Consider the following 23,534-nt stretch of genomic DNA (forward strand, 5'->3'; position numbering starts at 1 on the left):
CCTTGCTACGATACATAGATGGCAGGATAAGTCTTTCTGCCCAGTTTCTGTCTTCTCTATATTTCCAACCATGGTGGTAATTAAGTAAAACCTTACTTGGTGAATGATTAAGTAGTAAGAATATATTTGGCCGGGCGCGGTGGCTCAAGCCTGTAATCCCAGCACTTTGGGAGGCCGAGACGGGTGGATCACAAGGTCAGGAGATCGAGACCATCCTGGCTAATATGGTGAAACCCCGTCTCTACTAAAAAAATACAAAAAACTAGCCGGGCGAGGTGGTGGGCGCCTGTAGTCCCAGCTACTGGGGAGGCTGAGGCGGGAGAATGGCGTAACCCGGGGGGCGGAGCTTGCAGTGAGCTGAGATCCGGCCACTGCACTCCAGCCTGGGCAACAGAGCGAGACTCCGTCTCAAAAAAAAAAAAAGAATATATTTTAGCTATGTTCTGCATAGTTTAAAGATGTCTTCATCTTTTTTATCTCTTTCTGCAGCTCTTCCTTTTTATCGGTTTACCACAGTTGAGTGTTTTCTGTACTTACCTGTTTTAAGCAGTCACCTAGGACACTTCTTAAATAGCATAAGTTTCTAGGTTCCTCTTCTAGAGAAACACTGCCACAGATTAGTACTTTATCCCCTCCTACCTCATTACAGATAGAAGATTTCTGGAAGCACTAAGCAAACGGGAGTGATAATAGCTTTGCTTTGCCCATAATGGAAAATCTATAATATAAGTTTTATAAACACCAGGATAACACCTTGTTCATTTCTGTATCTCTAGCCTCTAAGAGAACCCCTTCCTAAAGTAGGTGCTTGAGGCAAATCGAGTACATTAGAAACAGGGTTTTCATCACAAATTTCATTATTCCTGTCGGGCTTGCTCACCTTCAAGTCTGCACTCCTGACTCCTCCATGACCCACCACTCTCTCTGACAATGGGGTCTGTTTACAGAGGATCCACAATGTGGTAAGGTCCAGTCCAATCCTCAAGGAAGACCTATGGCATAAGTACGCATTAGCCCCAGTTTACAGATATGAAATAATAGGCTCAAAGAGGATAAATTACTTGTCCCATTTACACAGACTGTGGTTAGTGTAGCCACCATTACAATCTACTTATATCTAACCAGCTGTTTTGCTCTTAATTTTAGATTATAAAATATATATCAGTTAAAAAAAAAAACTGAAAATAATATAAAAAAGGAAAAAACCCAGATCCTACAACCTGGTTATCTCTTTTATTAACATTTTAGTATCTTTTCAATATTTATCTTAGTTATTTATATGAATTCTTTAAATATTATTTTAAAATACTGTTCTTTTCCTGTTGTCACACAGCCTCAAAGGGGAAAGAGTTTATGACATCCATGATCAGATTTGTTCTGTTAAAAAAATGAATCAGAAAAGCAAGAGAAATATAGGAGAGCTGAGAGACAGAGAGAAAGAGAGGCAGGATTCAAGTTAATGGGTTAAAGAATAGCACTGGTCAAATAAAGAGAGTTTTGGTTTTTCCCTCTCCAGTTTGTATGGACATTTCAGCCGTGTCTCTTTTAGTGACAATTCTTCATTCAAATGTGTATCATTTTCTAATCAGTTACTTGCAATTCAGAAATTCAGGCTAAGAGTGAAGAAGTCCAGCACCATGGTCAGCTGCTCAGGATGGCTTTGTGGCCATACATAGTGTTCTTTTCTAGTGATGCTCTTTGATGAGTATCCAATTTACATTACATGGTTACCCTAACCCTTACTGTGTCTGGCTTGGGTAGAGACAGTTCTATGGAGAAATTGAACTATGTGGTTCCTCTTTGCCTACTTTCTTAGAGTAGAACATTGGTATTTTCCCAGAACTACTAAATGGGAAAGAGATTTTTTCTCTCAATCCATAAGGGGGTCAGACATGTTTCCTTTCTCACTTTTTACACATCTCATTCAAATTGCCAGTGGCAGTCTGCCCTCTGCAGAATTACAATAGTCTGAACCCATTCATGCAGGTAGAGAATCAAAGAGCAGAGATATTACGTGACAAGAGAACTGTTGTAAGAATGAAGAAGACATCAGTAGTACGTGCAGGTCACTCATCCTTGCAAGAGCCCAGTGTCTTTTGACTGAGGCAGGATGTTTATGCAATCCCCAATACATACGGCTGTAGTAAAGTGAGACTCAAGTGAGGCTCCTAGAATAGAACAAACATCTGAGGAGCACCCGGGAGCTGAGTACAGGGTTCAGGCGCCAAAGCACATGATTGCATAATCAACCATTGAGATGCCAGAGAAAGTTCTTTCCATTATCCAAAGAGTCAAATGAACATTCAATTTAGCTCTTTTGAAACTCAGGCATTTTAGTCAGCCAACTCACACATATTTATGGAATGTTTATCATGTTTCTCAAATTGTACTAAACACTATAAAAGTTTTTTCAGTTGCCATTTTTTGAGAGCCCACATTTAGGCATTGCATTAAACATTTAAAATACATATTTTATTTAAATTACATGACAATCCTACAATCTATATCCAAACCCATTAACAGATGAAGAAGTGCTGGTCCCTGATTCCCAGTAAGTGGCTCAAGGTCACATAGCTGCATAGCTGTAGATATGGGATTATAGCCTTATCCAATCCTCCCCCAGTTCTCTGATGTTAATCACCAGAATGTTATAAACTTTTATAAGACAAATAATAAAAATTATGAAACAATTCTAAAAAATGTTAAATATCAGGCAGACAATATGCATGTGTTAAGTTGTGAGAATGGAGAGATCAAAAAGGAACAGAGGGATCCAGGATCAACCTTGAGCAATCTGGAGATTTTATTGTGGAGAGGGGAGAAAAACAGGTATTTCATTCAAAGAATCAATGGGATAAAATGCACCACATTTTTCATAAATTCTGTCATTATGTAATAAGAATAGGTAAAACAAGTATAGTAAATAAGGCACTGAATTCTGCACTAGGGGTTAAAAGTTGGATTTATCAGTATCTATATTCAAGAGGCTCTCAACCTAGTAAAATAGTTATTTCTACTTACCTTTTAGCTTGGTTATATTAATTGGAAATTTAAAAACTATGCATCATCGAAATCGTATAAGAAATGTATTAAGATAGTGTTTTCAAAGATAGCAAAGTCACAGAAGATGGACACAAGTTAGACACCACAGTAGAGCAACAACTAAATCTGGAGAGTGTTTTTAGTCAATACAATTTAGAAATTTCTTAACAACTAAGGACATGTGTTTCATTGCTTTGGAGAAACATAGAGACTTGCTCTGGATGGAGGGTCAAGTCCATTGAAATCACATTGTTTCCTGTCAGTTTCTTATTTTCTCCAGGGCTCTCACTTAGATACTTAGGAGACCATTCACTAGCCTTGCATATTGCCAAACCAAGTTGAAAGGGAGTATCTTTATAATACTGGCTGGGACAGGGAGATGCAATTTGTCTTCTCATTCAGTGTCATGTCCTCCCTTCTTAGTGTTGCCCCATTTTACTTTTCTACAGCTCTCTGTTTTCCAATCCATTAAATTCCTTTGCAAACGAATGTCCTCCCTTCCTACTAAGCTACATAACTTACATGTGTATATGGGAGATACAGAGAGTAAGAGCGTAAGAAATGAGGGAGAATGAGAGTATCCATTTTTCCACGAAAAGTAGTGGAGAGAGTTTTAGCTTTGGAGTCAAATAGAATTGAGTTATAACCCCAATTCTTTGAGTCCTTAGGTAAATCTTGTGGCTTCTTGGAGACTAACCTTTCTGCAGGGTTATTATGGTCAGGAATAATTAGAACAACATATGTGAAGTGTTTAACTTGTGTGAGAAGCTTAAGAAATACAAGTGAATATCGGTGTTGATAATCTGACAAATTAAAGGTGGGTGGAAAAGTTGATTCTGATGATCTGATAGAGGCAGGCATGAGGGAATTCACATGTGTGGCCACCTGTTTTATCAATAGGGAATCAAACCCTTTTCAAGAATCACTTTTTTTTTTGCTCAAATACAATCTTAAACAGGAGAGTTCCCATCCCCTTTTTCCCAGGCTGTCTGAAATTCACAGATTATGAAAGTTAAAGTGGTATCCATGTTTGAACAGTTAAGATAAGACCTAGCAAGAAGATTTAATCAAACAAGGCATTTGGGTGAAAACAGTGCAACATGCATGCCCTTTACCAGAAAATGTGAGTTCTAAGTAAGGGTGAAAGAATTGGCATGCTTATCCATAGCATCTTGAGGTGGAGGGAAGAGAATAAATAGGTCAAGTTAAACATGTTTTGCAAACATTTCAAGCTTCCTATAAAAATTGTTATATTTCTTAGGGCCTTGGGTAGTATATATATTATTTTATTTTAACTATATATTAAACCACATGAAAACAAGTTTTATTTCATTAGAAATAATTATTTCCCTTATCTATTTCTGATCCCAAAGTTAGTTTCTGTCTAGTTTTATTGTTTTTGTCCTTCACAATTGCCCATGAAAACTTTTATCTTTGTCTTAAGAAATTAGAAACTAGTTAAAACTAGTAATTGAACCTCAAATGCCACTGAGATAAAACTTAAAATCAATATTCTAAGATCAAGAGTTTGACAATTTCTTGAGAATTAAGTGTTTTGTGATCTCTAATAATGGAAATTTTTATGGAAAATGAAACGTTTCTGAGGACTACCATCCTACTCTTCTCATAAATACAATTCTAAACATCCTTTTTTAATGAAGAGCAGAAATTTTGTTTTCCCAATTTTTTAACCAAACCAAGTTTCACTAAACTTGTTTTGATATAAGATATCTGAGTGTTGGTATATAATAACTATGTAATGGAGAAGGAGTGATGAGATTTATCCATAGGTGCTCCTTTTTGGTTAATTAATAAGTAACTTGTAATTCCCAAGAGATTCAATAATTACACATCTCTGATATATAGTCTTCAACAAATATACTATGCAGTGTCAGGATTGTGTTTTTAATTAAGTTTATTTTTCTCATTATCCAAAACAGTTATGCTCACTCTAAAATACAGAGAAAAGAAAAAAATGATTGTGGTAAATGCATTATTCAATTTTACCCACACATAGTGCTTATTTGTGCCTTTTCCAGACTTGTATTTGGTCTATATTTTGTACGTTTGTCTTCTGCTCATGTATATTTTAAATCAGTATAGTCTAATTATTGAGTATTCTATTTATTAAATATTACTTTTAATTTTATCAAAAAGGGCAGTCACTACTGAGTATACTTTTGAAATAATGTAAGTATTTTATAAATATCATTTTGATGGCTATTTAATATAATACTTCATCCAGTGAGTCTACCTAAATGTACTCAGATTTTTTTCTCCTTCCAAATTATTGCATATTATGTGCAATTTTTAAATCACTAGCCACTTAAAAGTTTTTCCACAACATTTCAGCTTGCTTTTTTAGAATACATTTAGAATACTTTTTTAGAATACATTTTTTAGAATACATTGGATTACTAGGCAAAAAGTTGTGAACATTAGTTTAAGTCCCGTGATACTAACTGAAATGTTTCTCCATAAAATTGGTGGAACTCAATTTTGCATTATCTTTGGGCATACACACACACACACACACACACACACACACACACACAAAGTAAATGAACAATGTAAACAAGGGCATATATATATATATCTTTGGGCATATATATATATGCACTAAGTAAATGAAAAATGTAAACAAGGAGCAATGCTAATCCACTTTTGAGAAAAAGTCAACAAATTGCTCTAAGTATTCATAAAAATTTCATGAGCTACTTTGCATAAAATGATAAGTATGTTAATTAAGTTTATGGTTTCATTAGATGCAGTAAGTGAAAGGTAGTCACTATTTATTTAAGAAGAAGTACTTTTATTTTCCTAAAGTCTTAAAAATTATAAGAAACAGAATTGTTGGATGCAATGAGAGTAGCAAACTTTCTGAGCCAAAGTTAAGACCCAGGAGAGAAAGGACTGACAGTAGACTTTGAAGAGGGTAAAGGTAAGGTTACTGATGCTGGCTGTGCTTGCCACTCTTCTACACTGTGAAGATGTTCCTGTCCATTGAGATGGTGGTGATGATGGTGTCAGTGCATTCAAGAAGGGTACAGTGAGCAACAACCAACATAACCTACTACTGGAAGCTTTAGGATTTGAAGATCCCAATCATGTACTTAGATTGCCTTGATCCAGTCAACATAACAAATACCACCCTACCCAATTTACTAGTGTTCTCCTGCCATTTGAAAGTTATACAATCTATTTCACTAAGACCACTCAAGGATTTTAAAATAGTGGAACTGAGACAATTTGGTAGCCATCTCAAAACATAAAGGTAGAACTGTGCCTCATACAGTACATCAGCAAAAATTTCAGTTGAAAGGAAGTAGAGAAAACTAGAAGAATTCTTCAGTGATCTCAGAATAAGGAGAACCATTTAAACTAGGATACAAATCCGGAATTTATAAGAAAAATGATGGATTTGTTCCCAATGCACAAATACCTGAGTGGTGAATTAAAAAAAATCAATCGAACAAACAAAAACAGAAAAACAACATCAAAAAACAAAGAAAGGCAAAAAGATATTTTCAAAATTCATATCACAGGCAAAATATAGGAAGAGACAGTTTAAAGAAAAGGAAATAAAAATAAAAAGATTTTTCAACCTCATTCTTATTAAAATAAATGCATATTAAAATTACTCAGAAATACACTTTTTTAACCTACCAGACAGGCAAAATTTTAATGCTAGACCATATGTTGTTGACAAGCCTGTGGTAAAGGCAATCCTAGGCATTTAAATGGGCACCGTCTTTATATAGGACATTTTGGCAGCATTTTTCAAAATTGCCAACATGAAAGCCTTTGTCCTCCAATTCTTCATCCAAGAATGAATGCTCCAAATATGCTTGTGCCCAAGCAAGATAATGTCCACATAATAAAGTACTTCAACAGTTTTACAGATCTAAAGTAAATAGAAACATCTAAATTTGTATCACTGGGAGCTCATTAAGTGAAATATGATGTTCTATGTATCATATATATGATCATATATAATTATGTATCATATTACATGTATATAGATCATATATATATTAGAGCATGGACTACTATGCAGCTATAAAAAGGATGAGAAAGCTCTTTATATTTTGATAATGATTTTCAGGATAGATTAAATAGAAATGGAAAGTTGGAGATAAATGCACATTCTATTTTACCATCAGGGTAAAAAATTAAATGAGTAGAAATAAAGAAAATCTATCTTTGCTGCTTGCATACACCTAATATTTTTCTGGAAGCACGAGCAAGATGTTAACAGCAGTGATTACCTGGAGCTATGGAAGATGAGCAGATGGAGGAAGTGAGGAAGGGAGGGAGGGAGGGTGTGTTACTATACCCAAAGTTACATAAAAAATAAAATCAGTTCGACTGATTCATAATATTTATAAAATTTATCTTTTGAAGCAGGATAGTGTGGGAAATATTAAAATATTTTATTTTAATCATTATTATTATTGGCTCTATTAAAGAACTCAGGAGATCATTAAAGACCACAAAAACAGCACATAGAACAAACAAGTTGGAGAAACGGTGTAATTCCTTGCCCTGTTTTTTGTTGGTGGTGGTGGTGGTGGTTTTGTGTGTGTGTGTTTGTGTGTGTGTGATGTATAATGAGCTTAAACTTTCAAATGTTTAGAATTTGGACTTATTATTAATAAATTATTGTTCAATGCCTTTCTTATTTTAAGAAAAAAGTGAGATGCAGCTCAATTTCAAAGTGAAAACTCCAATATTAAATCTACCTGCCTTGTTACATCTAGAACTGACCGTTTATAAAGCATAAAGTTTCCTTCAGCCAATGTTAGCTCCTGAATCATTTCATCTTATAATTAAAAACTGTGTGCGGGGTGGCAGTGGTGGTGTTCTTTATTCTATCTCCATCAGCTGGAGGCCACCTCCTGCCATGCCTCATCATTACTTGGGTCCCATTCTTCCTGTACTCTTCTTGCCTGAGCCCCACTATGCCCCATCTATCCAGATTATGGCCAATCTTATAGCCAGTTTTACCTTCTAATCCAATTCCCACACAACTGCCAAAATAACCTTTCTTAAAAGTAATCTGCTTGCCGGGCGCGGTGGCTCACACCTGTAATCCCAGTACTTTGGGAGGCTGGGGCAGCGGATCACTTGAGATCAGGAGTTGGAGACAAGCCTGGTCAACTTGGTGAAAACCCGTTTCCACCAAAAACATAAAAAATTTGCCTCGTGTGGTGGCCCCCGCCTGTGATCCCAGCTACTCTGGAGGCTGAGGCAGGAGAATCACTTGAACCCGGGAGGCAGGGGTTGCAGTGAGCCCAGATCATGTCATTGTACTCGCTCCAGCCTGGATGACACAGGGAGACTGCATCTCAAAAATAACAACAACAACAACAGCAACAAAAAATACCCACCAACCAACCAAACAAACAAAAAAACACAGTAATCTGCATTTGTAACCTCTGCCTACTCAACGTTCCATTTCTTAAAAAAGATGTAAACTGTGTAACCTAGCATACAAAGTCCTGGATAATGGGATCTAGGTCGACGAGCTCCTGGCACTCAGCCGCTGGAAGTCTTGGGCCACGCTCCCCTACATTTCTAACCCTGGCTGCTGCTTCTCCTGGCCTTGCAACCATGCTCCTCCTTCCCTCAGGTTTCAACCTGTCTCTGCTGCATAAGGAGGGTTGCACAGCACCACACTCTGCATTTCCCTGGCTCTGTGCACTAAGTGCTGGAAACCTGCATATGTTTTATAGATTTATTTGATTAGCATCTCTACACTAAGACCTTCAGAGAGGACAGTATACCTTTAAACTCCATGTCTCCTTGATACATTACCTGTCACTGTGACCAGCTCAGGTAGATGACAATACCTTTCTTTTCTTGTTTAGATGGAGTTTTGCTCTTGTGGTCTGGCCCAGGCTGCAGTGCAATGGTGTGCTGTGATCTCAGCTCACTGCAACCTCCACCTCACAGGTTCAAGCGATTCTCCTGCCTGAGCCTCCCAAGTAGCTGGGATTACAGGCACCTGTCACCTTGCCTGGCTAATTTTTTTTTTTTTTTTTTTTTTTTCTATTTTTAGTAGAGATGGGATTTCACCACATTGGCCAGGCTGGTCTCAAACTCCTGACCTCAGGTGATCTGCCTGCCTTGGCCTCCCAAATTGGTGGGATTACAGGTGTGAGCCACTGTGCCTGACTCACAATACCTTTCCATAGGAGAAAGAAAGGGAGGGAGAAAAAATGAAAATATCTTTTAATTCATCAGCATAATCCATTAAAGAATGAAAACTAAGAAGCTGTGGAACAAACAGTGAATAAACCCATGAAACCAAGTCAGCTATTAATTCACCAGCTTCACTTTTCTAATTACAATAAGTTTGATGCCCCCAGCCCTATAGGAAGCATCCAAGTTACTCAGTGAAGGGAATGGTGCTTTGGGCCATATTGGAGGTGGGAGTGAGCAGCCTTCGGGGAAGTGGCAGCTCCTGCCTGCTGAACGTCACACTGTTGAACAGGCTGCTGCAGCTGTACTGGAGAAAACACTTCCCAAGAGGGAGGAGAGAGACATTTAGCTTTCAGTTACTAAGGGACTTAATGTATAAAATGTTGCAAAAATTGAAAATGTATATATACACAAACATTAGTTCTATTTAATTGTTCATTTTGCTAAGGTTGAAGCAATTTCCGCAGGGGAAGATAAAAACTAATATTTTTGATAGAAGGGTACAGCCAGGGACTTCCATAAAATTGAGAGAGAAGGAGGGGGAGGGGGAACCAGGCAGGTTGGATTGCAAAGCATGCCTTTCCAGCTGCATCTCTCATGTCTTCTCAAAGGGGTCTTCCAAACTCAACAGAAGCTAAATCCTCAACAATATGACTTGAGCCATGATCCATAGCTGTGGTCAAAGTAAAAAGGATGAGGCAGACCTACATTCAAGTCCTGACTGTACTTGAGGCATGCATGCCTCATCTCCCTGAGCCTCAGGGTTCCTATTTGTCAAATGGAGATGATAATTTTCCCTTAGAGGATTAAAGATGAAGGTTATTTCTTCCTAAGTGCCATGCATACAGTAGGTACTCAGCCATGGCATATGGGATGATTATTTCCTTGCCGCTGCTTTTGCCCAGAAACTTACTAGCTGTCTTCCCTTTACGTATCCCAGCTTTACTCCTCCTGGGCACAGCTCCTAACTGGCTTTCTCCACTCAAGAACCATTCAAACTCAAAGAATATTCATTCCTTCTAAAAACACAATCGCCATTTTCAATCATATTTCTGTAGCCATAAGGACATAGTTCCTTTTATTATTTATTTTTTCAAGTCTTGAAAACATGCCCTATTTTGTCCGGAAGGAGGTATGCATATTGAATTGGATTCTGGAATCTGTGGGCAAAGCCTGTTATTACTTCCCAGGACCAGCACAGTTCCTCGTCTGTAGGGAGGCATCATTCTTTGCCTTTAGAACAGAGATAGCTGCCTTTGCTTGTGGAGCATTCTGTTGTGCAAAGCTGCCCTTGGACACAGACATCATCCTGCCTTCCTCCTCTCTTTACAGATGACAGCAAAGCACGGCTCAGCAGCAGCTTGCCCTCTGCCACCCTGGGCAGCCTCCTGGATGACCAGCACTGGCACTCGGTCCTCATCGAACGGGTGGGCAAGCAGGTGAACTTCACGGTGGACAAGCACACACAGCACTTCCGCACCAAGGGCGAGACGGATGCCTTAGACATTGACTATGAGGTGAGTTGATCCTCCCTGCACCTCCCAGGCCCCTTGCTTCATTGAACGCAGCAAGAAAATCAGTGAGCAGAGCAACTGAGAGAAGTGGTGGGGCACTCAGGAGTCTTACCCTGGGACTTACTTCCTCCATCTATGCCAGATAGATGGAAAGGCGTGCAGCCAGAGAATCTGACCAGTGAGGGAATGAGGGTTAAACCACAAGACAGCAGGTGTGTGCATTTTAAAGTCAGCAGGTCTCCTCATTTTTTTTTTTTTCCTGCTTGTAACCTTTCTGTGCCACTGCCTAGTCTCTTGGTTATGTACCTCCTCAAAAAAAAAAAAAAGACTTCAGTTCTCTGTGGTGATGAAAGATATTTAAATTATAAACAAAACCCATGGAATCTAAAACCTGCAGTCAAGACACTACCCTTTGACTTTCACTCTTCCGATGCAAACTTTTGACTAATACCATGGCGAGCTGTTTCTTCCCTGCTCTCTTGTAGAAGAGGTACAGTGAAATGCACCAGTTCTACAATACAAAGAAAGTTGCACAAAGCTCTGCAAACTGGCAGCCAAGAGTTCGCCATTTTTGCTAGTAGTTCAGTTCAAGGAATGCATATTGTGCCCCTGCTGTACACCAGGCTCTGCTGCGCCATAAATATTCAGTCTCTGAGTTGGAGAAACTGAGATAAGCCCTTGCAGAACAAGGAGGTAAAGGCTACAGTGGATGAAGCCCCTGTCACTGAAGGTTTGGAATATAGAAATTTCATATTTCTATAGGAAACAGGCCACTTAATTCAACCTTGAAAAATGGCACAAGTTTTCTAGCAGGAGATGCTGCTAAGTCTTGAAAGAATACGGTGAAAAGACTGGGGAGGCATGCCAGAGCGTGGTTTAAAAAATGTCAAACAGTCCAGTATTTATGGAATCAAAAGAATGGGCCATCAGTGGTGTGCTTGAGTCAGCTTGCTACCAGTTTATGAGTTTCAAGTTGTAGATTTTCAGAAATTTTTGTGAGCTCTTGGTTAACCTAGCCATTATTAAAAATTAAGTTGGCTGGGCGTGGTGGTTCACGCCTGTAATCTCAGCACTTTGGGAAGCCGAGACCAGCAGATCATGAGGTCGGGAGATAGAGACCATCCTGGCTAACATGATGAAACCCCGTCCTTACCAAAAACACAAAATATTTGCCAGGCGTGGTGGTGGGTGCCTGTAGTCTCTCATACTCAGGAGGCTGAGTCATGATAATCGCTTGAAACTGGGAGGCGGAGCTTGCAGTGAACCGAGATTGTGCCACTGCACTCCAGCCCGGGAGACAGAGCGAGACTCTGTATTAAATATAATACTAATAATAATTAAGTTATATAAACTTGAAATTAGTTTTAAAACCTAATAAACTCATTGATTTCTAATTATTTCACTATATTATATTGATTTGCTGTCTCTTTTAACTAAAGGTGCTCTGGAGGAATTGCATGACTATTCTATCTGGGTTGTGGGGATACTGTATGTTGGGCTGCTACCACACAGCTCTCCCCAATTCCATGTTCAGTGAAATCATTTTGACAGCTTGAAGTCTACCATAGTGGAAATACTTATACCACAGAGGTTGACATACATTACAAATCACGGACTGCTTTATTGTTTTGTGGATTGTGTAAACCAGGGGTCAGAAAACTACCTGGCTTGTCTGGCTTGAGGCCTGTTTTTTTATGATGCGTGAGTTAAGACTAATTTTTACATTTTGAAAGGGTTGTAAAGGAAATAAAGAAATTTTTCAAAAGGAATATATGACAGAGACTTTATGTGCTACAGATGAAATCATTCAACAAAGGTCAGCAAAAGCTTTCTATAAAACTCAGCTGGTTGTACAGACTTACAATAACAGATTCTTGCATATTTTATCATTATTCATAAATTGTGTGCTACACATTGTTAATATCATTAAAATAATCTTACGTTTGGATACACAGTCATGGCACACCGACACATACATACCTGTGTGTGTGTATGTGTGTTCCTGTGTCCCACCCTGGACAGCATGCTAGGAGACAATTTCAATCACTAGTGGGATAGATAATAGAACTGTGGAGGTGGAGATGAATAATTGAAAAATTGGGACTTATTTTTTCAGTCACTATCATGAGAATAAGAGAGCTCTTTTGATCTTAACCTTAGTTTAGTAGACTGTGGATAAAATATGCCATTCATTAACTTCAAAAAAGAATTTGTCACTCTTTGACTCAGAATACAAGATAACAGGTGGATATTTTTGAGTTGCTGAAAACTGGAAATCTGTGAATATCAATCACTCTCCTTTGTCGACTTGTTTAATTGATTGACAAAAGAAAGAACACACTCAATATTGGAACCACCTAAAAGAAAAGAGATACCTTTTATAAACTCAAAGAGAACAACAACAGCAGCAAAAAAAAAAAAAAAAAAAAAAAAAAAAAAAAAAAAAAAAAAAAAAACCTATAAAATCATCTCGTCATTCCCCCCACATATTTTCCCTTTAATGTCCCAGAAGATGGTTCTAAAATTCACTCTGTTGCCAGGTTTAACGTTTATTACAAGCCCATGTCTGCTTATTTTTTGTCTCTTATGTATGGAATCTGTATGAAATCACAGCCGAGTGACATTACAGTGAGAGTCAGCATTTAGGGAAATGAAATCCGATGAAGCTGGAACTGATTTCTTCAGGGCGTGCACGAATGTCTTGGTGCCTTATTAAACGTGCTCCCTAGGAAAGAGACACCTTGAAACGTTCCTCCAAAGCAACCTCTGCTTTAGGGAATTCAAGTCTTCTCCAGATTGTTCAGCCAGCTTGCTCCAATGATCAGAAAAGAAGACAGATTGGTTGTAATAGCGGCATTTGACATTAGCTGTACTGGAAGACAAGAGTTATGTGTCAGGAGAAGCCTCCAGCCTTTGAAGATTCACTCCAGAGTCTGTGTGGAGATGAAAGGACCCTGGTGTAGAAACCCTGTGTTCTACTTACCACATGACCACTAACTGGCTGTGTAAACCTAGGAAATAAAAATTTCTAACTTCAGTCATCCAGAAGCAAAATTCGCACCCCTGTTGGAAGGAATGGAGCTAAATAGGATATATAAATCTAAGGTCTATTTTATCACAATGTTGCATATCAATCAGAATCTACATTGATTTGCTTTCTGCCAGGCACCCATATGTGCACAAATGAGGCCTGGATATCACCAGCTAGAGGAAGACCGTCATGTCTTTGTGTGCCAATGACTAATTTTTGGAGCATGTACTACTCTGATATAAACTTCTGTACCCTATCTAATTTTATACCAAAGCAAATATAATTATGCAAACCTATGTTCCTTTTCACTCTTCACCATGATGTGGTAATAATGGCAAGAAAAGGTAGTAGCTTTCATTCCTCATCTTTTTTTTTTTTTTTTTTTTTTTTTTTTTTTTTTTTTTTTGAGACGGAGTCTCTCTCTGTCGCCCATGCTGGAGTGCAGTGGCCGGATCTCAGCTCACTGCAAGCTCTGCCTCCCGGGTTCCCGCCATTCTCCTGCCTCAGCCTCCCGAGTAGCTGGGACTACAGGCGCCCGCCACCTCGCCTGGCTAGTTTTTTTGTATTTTTTAGTAGAGACGGGGTTTCATCATGTTTGCCAGGATGGTCTCAATCTCCTGACCTCGTGATCCACCCGTCTCGGCCTCCCAAAGTGCTGGGATTACAGGCGTGAGCCACTGCGCCTGGCCTCATTCCTCATCTTATAGTACCTTAGGGATATCAATCAAATGACACAGTGACTTTCTATAAAGCAACTAGCGTGACCTTTGCTGCACTAAGATGTCTGCAGTGGTCTGTTTCCCTTCCTGCCCAGAAAGCAAACAGACAAGGGTTCACAGAATCTGCTCTCAAAACAATAAAAAATAAAAAATAAACAAAAGAGGCAGAATGATCCTTTACTTCTCATTAGAATGTCTTCTCAATGTCCTCTCAGTTTACATTACTTAACCCATGTGACTTCTCCAAATGCTGCAAGAGAAACACTGGAGCAGCTCAGTTTACTTCCAGCCTGGAGCAGAAGGGCTTGAGAAAAAAGATATTTTTAGGACTTTAGAAAAAATAGTTCTTTTCTAACATTTTTGTAATCCAAGAAGACTTTTCTTCTCAAGAGTGTTCAGTAATCTTGTTTTACAGAGCTATTTTGTAAGCTCTTAAACTGTTGAAAACATATTTGAAAAATATATATGATTTAGGAGTCAGGCGCGGTGGTTTTTCTGTAGTCCCAGCTACTGGGGAGACTGAGGAGGGAGGATGGCTTGAACCCAGTTTGAGGCTGCAGTGAGCTATGATAGCACCACTGCACTCCAGCCTGGGTAGCAGAATAAAACCCTATTTCTTTAAAAAAAAAAAAAAAAAAATATATATATATACACACACACACACACACACACACACACATAATGTATATATGTACACACAAATACATAATGTGTATATATACACACATACATATTTGATTTATATATTATCACTTAATAAATACTGAAAAGGCATTTTACAAAGTGCAAAATATATTTTCAATGAAAATTCTTAGTCAAAAAAACAAACAAAAAATTAGATTGAACTGAACATCTTAAAATACATAGATGTTTAATCTCTAAGAATAAGTTTCACAGAAGTTTTAAATAGAGATCATATTTTTTAAATGTAAGAGTGTTGGAGATTCTTCTAGGAATGGCATAAAATCCAGCAACTTGGAACTAAAACATAAAAAAAAATTTGTCTATGTAAAATTTTTGAAAACCATGTGACTGTTCACCAAAAAAAAAAAAAAAAAAAAAAAAATCTATATAATCATCCTCCCAAAAACTTTAAAAAGTACTTCAAAAAAAAAAAAATCATACTTTTGAGGCAGGGCTAAATTGCAGTTCCCACTCGGACAGGCAGAACAGCGTGTGGAGGCTTGCATCATGAACTTTTGCTCCAGAAAAAGTGCAGGAATACATTAGGAAAGCCCAGAGGACCCACAGACCCTCCAAAGGAAGCAGACTGCTCCTACAAGAAGACCCAGGAGACACCCCAAATACTGCGAGAGCCCAAACTGTGGCGGGAAAGGGAGATCATCCCACACAAGGGGGATCATCTGCCCCTGAACAGAAACCCCCACTGGGCAACCCGAAGGTCTAGATTACGGGAGAAGATTCTGACCTTATTTGGAGCTCATTGAATTTAGAAAGCTGAGCAAAATGCCCAAATAAAGCAGCAGGAAAATCCCTGTAGGCTTGCTGAGTCAATTGCTGCCTTGCTTCACAGTGGACCTTCAGGAGGGCTAGCAGAGGCACCTAGAAAAGGCCATAGGGAGAAGGAAATCTCTAGCTGAACTTCGTAACAATCTGAACCCACTGAGAAGTCTCCTGGCCAGAACACAAGGGAGGGCATGAATCCAGTGTCCAGAATCCACAGGTAGGGGAAGCAGGAAAGCCCTACTTATTTTTGCAGCTGGGAGGTGGGTAGCCTGGGAGAAGTTCACAACCCTGCTTTCCCACTGCTTAGAAACACACTTGGTGCTGTTGAGGGTGGGGCACATTGAGAGTGAGACCAGCCCTTTGTGTTGCGTGGGAGCTGTGTGAAGCCTGTGACTGCCAGCTTTGCCCACTTCCCTGACAACCTGCATGACACAGCAAAGGCACCCACAATCTTCCTAGGAACATAACTTCTTTGTCCTGGGAACCTCACCCCCATCCTCCACAGCAATTGCAGCAAGACCTGCCCAAATAGAGTCTGAGTTCAGACATGCCTAGCCCTTCCCCCACCTAATGGTCATTCTCTACCCACCCTGGTAAATGAAGACAAAGGGCATATACTCTTGGGAGTTCTGGGGCCCTGGCCACCACCTGTTCCTCCCCATGCTACCATAGCTGATGCTGTCTTGAAAATGCCAGCTCCCAGGAGGAGGCCAATGAGAACAAAAATAGTGCATTAATCAAACAAAGCTACAGACCTTCACAGAGTCCATTTCACCCCCCTGCAACCTCCACTGGAGCAGATGCCCATATCCGTGGCTGAGAGACCCACAGACAGTTCTATGCAGACAACCCTCAGTACCAGCCCAGAGCCTGGTAGACTTGGTGGGTGGCCAGATCCAGAAGAGAGATAACAATCACTACAGCTTGGCTCTCAGAAAGCCACATCCCTAGGAAAATAAGGAGAGTACTACATCAAGGAAACACCCAGTGGGACATAAGGAACTGTACAACAGCCTTGTGTCCTAGACATTCCCTCTTACATCGACTACCCAAATGAGAAGGAACCAAAAAACCAACTCTGGTAATATGACAAAACTAGGTTCTTTAACACCTCCCCCAGAATTACAGTAGCTTTCTGGCAATGGATCCAAACCAAGAAGAAATTCCTGATTTACCTAAAAAATAATTCAGAAAGTTAGGTATTAAGCTAATCAGTGAGGCACCAGAGAAAGTTGAAGCCTGATGTAAGGAAATAAAAAAAAAAATCATACGAGAAGTGAAGGGAGAAATATTCAGTGAAATAAATAACACAAATAAAAAACAGTCAAAACTTTCAGAATCAATGCAAAATGCTCTCAAAATTCTCAACAATAGAATGAAACAAGTAGTAGAAAGAGCTTCGGAGCTCAGAGACAAGGTTTTTGAATAAACCCAGTCCAACAAAGACAAAGAGAAAAGAATAAGAAAATATGAATAAATCCTTCATGAAATCTGGGATTATGTTAAACAATCAAACCAAGAATAATTGGCATTCCCAAGGAAGAAGAGAAGTCTAAATGTTTGGGAGAATAATCAAGGAAAACTTCCCTGGCCTTGCTAAGAGAACTAGACATCCAAATACAGGAAGTTCAAAGAATGCCTGGGAAATTCATCACCAAAAAATTATTGCCTAGACACATTGTCATCAGGTTATCTAAAGTTAAGATGAAGGAAAGAATCTTAAGAGCCATGAGGCAAAAACACTAGGTAACCTATAAAGGAAAACCTATCAGATTAACAGCAGATTTCTCAGCAGAAATCCTACAAGCTAGAAGGGATTTGGCCTTATCTTCAACCTCCACAAACAAAACAATTATCAGCCAAGAATTTTGTACCCAGCAAAAGTAAGCTTTATAAATGAAGGAAAGACACAGTCTTTTTCAGACAAACAAATGCTGAGAGAATTTGCCACTACCAAGCCAACGCTATAAGAACTGCTCAAAGGAGCTCTAAATCTTGAAACAAATCCTGGAAACACGTCAAAACAGAGCCTCTTTAAAGTATAAATCTCACAGGACCTGCAAAACAAAAAATACAGTTAAAAAAACAAAAACGAAAAACAGGGTGTACAGGCAACAAATAGCACGATGAATAGAATGTTACCCCACATCTCAATACTAACATTGAATATAAATGGCCTAAATGCTCCACTTAAAAGATAAAGAATTGCAGAATGGATAGGAGTCCACCAACCAACTATCTGCTGCCTTCAAGAGACATATCTAACACATAAGGACTCACATAAACTTAAAGTAAATGGATGGAAAAAGACATCCCATGAAAACGGATAACAAAAGTGAGCAGGGGTAGCTATTCTTATATCAGACAAAACAGACTTTAAAGCAACAGCAGTTAAAAAAGACAAAGAGGGTCCTTATATAATGATAAAAGGCCTTGTCCACCAGGGAATTATCACAATCCTAAATATATATTCACCTAAGTCTGGAGCTCCCAAATTTGTAAAACAGTTACTACTAGACCTAAGATACAGACAGCAACTAAATAATAGTAGGGGACTTTAATACTCCACTGACAGCACTAGAAAGGTAGTCAAGACAGAAAGTCAACAAAGAAACAATGGATTTAAACTACACCCTGGAAAAAATGAACTTAACAGATATTTACAGAACATTCCACCCAACAACCACAGACATTCTATTTAACAGTGCATAGAATGTTCTCCAAGATAGAGGAAATGATAGGCCACAAAATGAACCTCAATAAATTCAAGAAAACTGAAATTATATCAAGCACTTGCTCAGACCATGGGGGAATAAATCTGAAAATCAATGCCAAAAGGAACCTTCAAAATGATGCAAATACATAGAAATTAAATAACCTGCTCCTGAATGATCATTTGGTCAAAAATGAAATCAAGATGGAAATTAAAAAGTATTTTGAACTGAGTGAATGACATTTGTGACACAACCTATCGAAACCTCTGGGATACAGCAAAAGCAGTGCTAAAAGGAAAGTTCACAGCCCTAAATGCCTACATGAAAAAGTCTGAAAGAGCACACGCAAACAATCTAAGGTCGCACCTCAAGGAACTAGAGAAACAAGGAACAAACTCAACTGAAATCCAGCAGAAGAAGGGAAATAATCAAGATCAGAGAAAAAGTAAATGAAATGGAATTTTAAAAATACAAAAGATAAATGAAACAAAAAACTAGTTCTTTGAAAAGATAAGTAAAATTTATAGACTATTAGCAAAATTAACCAATAAAAAGAAGAGAAAAAATCCAAATAAGCTCTGTTAGAATCGAAACGAGATATTACAACTGACACCACAGAAATACGAAAGATAATTAAAGACTATTATAAACACCTTTATGCACATAAACTAAAAATCCTAGAGGAGATGGATAAATTCCTGGAAAGATACAGCCTTCCTAGCTTACATCAGGAAGAATTACATACTCTGAACAGACCAATAACAAGCAGCAGGATTGAAATGGCAATCAAAAAATTACCAAAAAAAAAAGTCCAAGACCAGACAGATTCACAGCAGAATTCTACCATACATTCAAAGAAGAATTGATACCAATTCTATTGACACTAATCCACAAGATAGAGAAAGAGAGAACCCTCCCTAAGTCATTCTATGAAGCCAATATCACTCCAATACCAAAACCAGGAAAGGACTTAACCAGAAAGAAAACTACTGACCAACATCCCTGATGAACACAGATGCAAAAATCCTTAACTAAACACTAGCTAACCAAATCCAACAACATATCAAAACAATAATCCACCATGATCAAATGAGTTTCATACCGGGGATGCAGGGATGGTTTAACATACTCAAGTCAATAAATATTATACACCACATAAACAGAATAAAAAACCAAAACCACATGATCATCTCAAAAGATCAGAAAAAGCATTTGGCAAAATCCAGCATCATTTTATGATTAAAACTCTCAGCAAAATTGGTGTGCAAGGGTCATACTTCAATGTAATAAAAGTCATTTGTGACAAGCCCACAGGCAACATAATACTGAGTGAGGAAAAGTTGAAAGCATTCCCTCTGAGAACTGGAACAAGACAAGGATGCCCGCTCTCACCACTCCTCTTCAACATAATGCTGGAAGTCCTAGCCAGAGTAAAAAGACAGGAGAAAGAAATGAAGGGCATCCAAATCAGTAAAGAGGAAGTCAAAATTGTAGCTGTTTGCTGATGTTATGATTGTTTACCTAGAAAACCCTAAAGACTTATCTAGAAGCTCCTAGAAATGATAAAATAATTTAGCAAAATTTCTGGATACAAAATCAATGTAGCTCTTCTATACACCAACAGTGACCAAGCTGAGAATCACATCAAGAGCTCAACCCCTTTAACAATAGCTGCAATAAATAAATAAATTAAATACTTAGTAATATACCTAATCAAGGAGGTGAAAGACCTTTACAAGAAAAACTACAAAACACTGCTGAAAGAAATGATAGATGACACAAAAATGAAAATACTTCTCATGCTCATGAGTGGGTAGAATCAATATTGTGAAAATTACCATACGGCCAAAGTTACATACAAATTCAACACAATCCTCATCAAAATACCACCATCATTCTTCACAGAATTAGAAAAAACAATTCTAAAATTCATTTGGAACTAACAAAGAGCCCACATAGCCAAAGCAAGACTAAGCAAAAAGAACAAATCTGGAGGCATCACATTACCTGATTTCAAACTATACTATAAGGCCATAGTCAACAAAACAGCATGGTACTGGCAGAAAAACAGGCACATAGACCAATGGAACAAAATAGAGAACCGTAAATAAACCGTAATACTTACAGCCAACTGATCTTTGACAAAGCAAACAAAAACATAAAGTGGAGAAATGTCACTTTATTTAATAAATGGTTCTGGATAATTGGCAAACTGCCTGTAGGAGAATGAAACTAGATCTTCATCTCTCACCATCTATAAAAATCAACTCAATATGAATCAAGGACTTAAATCTAAGGCCTGAAATTATGAAAATTCTAGAAGATAGCATTAGAAAAACCCTTCTAGACCTTGGCTTGGTCAAAGATTTCATTACTAGGAAACCAAAAGTAAATGTAATTAAAACAAAGATAAATATCTGGGACTTAATTAAACTAAATAGCTTTTGCACAGCAAAAGGAATTCAGCAGAGTAAACAGACAACCCACGAAGTGGGAGAAAATCTTCACAATCTATACAATCTTTGTCACATCTGAAAACTATAAAAATTCTAGAAAATAGCATTGGAAAAACCCTTCTAGGCATTGGCTTGCAAGAACCCACAAGCAAATGTAATAAAAACAAAGATAAACAGCTGGGACTTAATTAAACTAAAGAGCTTTTGCACAGCAAAAGGAACAGTCAGCAGAATAAACAGACAACCCACAGAGTGGGAGAAAATCTTCACAATCTTCACAATTTTTGTCACATCTGACAAAGGACTAATATCCAGAATCTACAATGAACTCAAAAAAATTAGCAAGAAAAAAACAAGCAATCCATCAAAAAGTGTGCTAAGGACATGAATAGACAATTCTCAAAACAAGATATAAAAATGGCCAACGAACATATGAAAAACTGCTGAACATCACTAATGATCAGGAAAATGCAAATCAAAACCACAATGCGATACCATCTTACTCCTGCAAGAATGGTCATAATCAAAAAATCAAAAATAGTAGATGTTGGCATGGATGTGATGAGCAGGGGACACTTCTGTACTGCTGGTGGCAATGTAAACCAGTACAACCTCTATGGAAAACAGTGTGAAGATTCCTTAAAGAACTAAAAGTAGAACTACCATTTGATCCAGCAATCCTGCTACTAGGTATCTACCCAGTGGAAAAGAAGTTATTATACAAAAAAGATACTTGCACACACATATTTATAGCAGCACAATTTGCAATCGCAAAGACATGGAACCAACTCAAATGCCCATCAATCAATTAGTGGATAAAGAAACCATTATATATACATATATCTCATATATATATGATATATATATATATATATCATATATATATGATGGAATACTACTCAACCATAAAAAGGAATGAATTAATGTCATTCACAGTGACCTAGATCAGATTGGAAACTATTATCCTAAGTGAAGTAACTCAGAAATGAAAAAGCAAACATCATATGTTCCTACTTGTACGTGGTTGCTAAGCTATGAGGATGCAAAGGCATGGGAAAGACACAGTGGACTTTGGGGGCTCAAGGGGAATGGGTGGGAAGGGAGTGAGAGATAAAAGACCACAAATTGGGTGCAGTGTTTACTGCTCAGGTGGTGGGTACACCAAAATCTCACAAATCACCACCAAAGAACTTACTCACGTAACCAAACACCACCTGTTCCCCAATAACCTACGAAAGTAAGAAAAACAAATAAATAAATAAATAAATAAAGCTAAACAATCATACTTTTAATAATAAGCTAAAAGTTTCTACAATTTTTTAAAAAAAACAGGTAACAATGAAAAAAATAGGTAAAGAAAAGGAACACATAAAAATACAAATGACTTTCATATGTATGGAAAGATGCTCAACCTCACTAATGAAAAAAGAAATGTTAACCCACACTAAAATATTTTTAACTCATATTGTAAAGACCAACAGTTATAATATACCATGGTGACATGGAAGAAGATGGAAATATTTTATACACTGTTGATGGCACTACACTTAATAATATATAAAATAAAGGGCGATGTTATTCAAAACTAGAAACAAATGCTCTTCAACCCAATAATTCTGTTTCCAGCAATTTGTCCTATAACTATTAGCAAATGTTTGCAATGGAATATATGCTAGGTATAATACCAGATTTGAAATTACCCACAAATTTATCAAAAAGGGGTTTGATTAAAAATTGTGGTCAGCCCTGCATGGGAACAGCTTTGCCACAGTGCTCCTTGCAGGTACCTAGAGTCCACTCAGCCACAGGCTTGCACCGCAGCTGATCTGAGTCTTGGCAGGATACCTCGAAATGCAAGAAGGTGAGGGCCAGCAAATGGCTGCTCCAAAAACTCATATCACTTGTCTCCCCACCCCTGTGGGAGGCCACCATGTTTCTCATCACCTCTCAGATTGTAATAAAGGGTGGGATTCTCTGCCCTCTCCTCTCAGAATAGAGCTGCATAACACAAAATTGTTTAGCTCAATCAAGAATTGGGTTCTTGGCTGGGTGCGGTGGCTCATGCTTGTAATCCCAGCACTTTGGGAGGCTAAGGCAGGTGTATCACCTGAGGTCAGGAGTTTGAGACCAGCCTGACCAACAACATGATGAAACCCCATCTCTACTGAAAACACAAAAATTAACTGGGCGTGGTGGCACACGCCTGTAATTTCAGCTACTCGGGAAGCTGAGGGCTGAGGTAGGAAAATCTCTTGAACCTGGGAGTCAGAGGTTGCAGTGACCTGAGATCACACCACTACACTCCAGCCTGGGCAACAAGAGTGAAATTCCTCTGTCAAACAAACAAACAAACAAAAACCAACAAACCTGTGTTCTTAGCAATGGGA

The 23,534-nt window shown here is 38.2% G+C and overlaps 1 protein-coding gene across 2 annotated transcripts in view; it reads left to right on the top strand.

The window, feature by feature from the left end:
- The window catches only part of CNTNAP5 (contactin associated protein like 5), an 886,717-nt gene that overhangs the window by 393,915 nt on the left and 469,268 nt on the right, over positions 1 to 23,534 (top strand). For both annotated transcript variants that reach the window (XM_010356733.2, XM_030916676.1), the window contains exon 6: positions 10,579 to 10,763. In XM_010356733.2, coding sequence (XP_010355035.1) covers positions 10,579 to 10,763 — 185 coding nt within the window. The remainder of the gene's footprint in view (positions 1 to 10,578; positions 10,764 to 23,534) is intronic.

This window comes from Rhinopithecus roxellana, chromosome 14 (assembly GCF_007565055.1).
Source record: "Rhinopithecus roxellana isolate Shanxi Qingling chromosome 14, ASM756505v1, whole genome shotgun sequence".
Lineage (NCBI taxonomy): Eukaryota > Metazoa > Chordata > Mammalia > Primates > Cercopithecidae > Rhinopithecus > Rhinopithecus roxellana.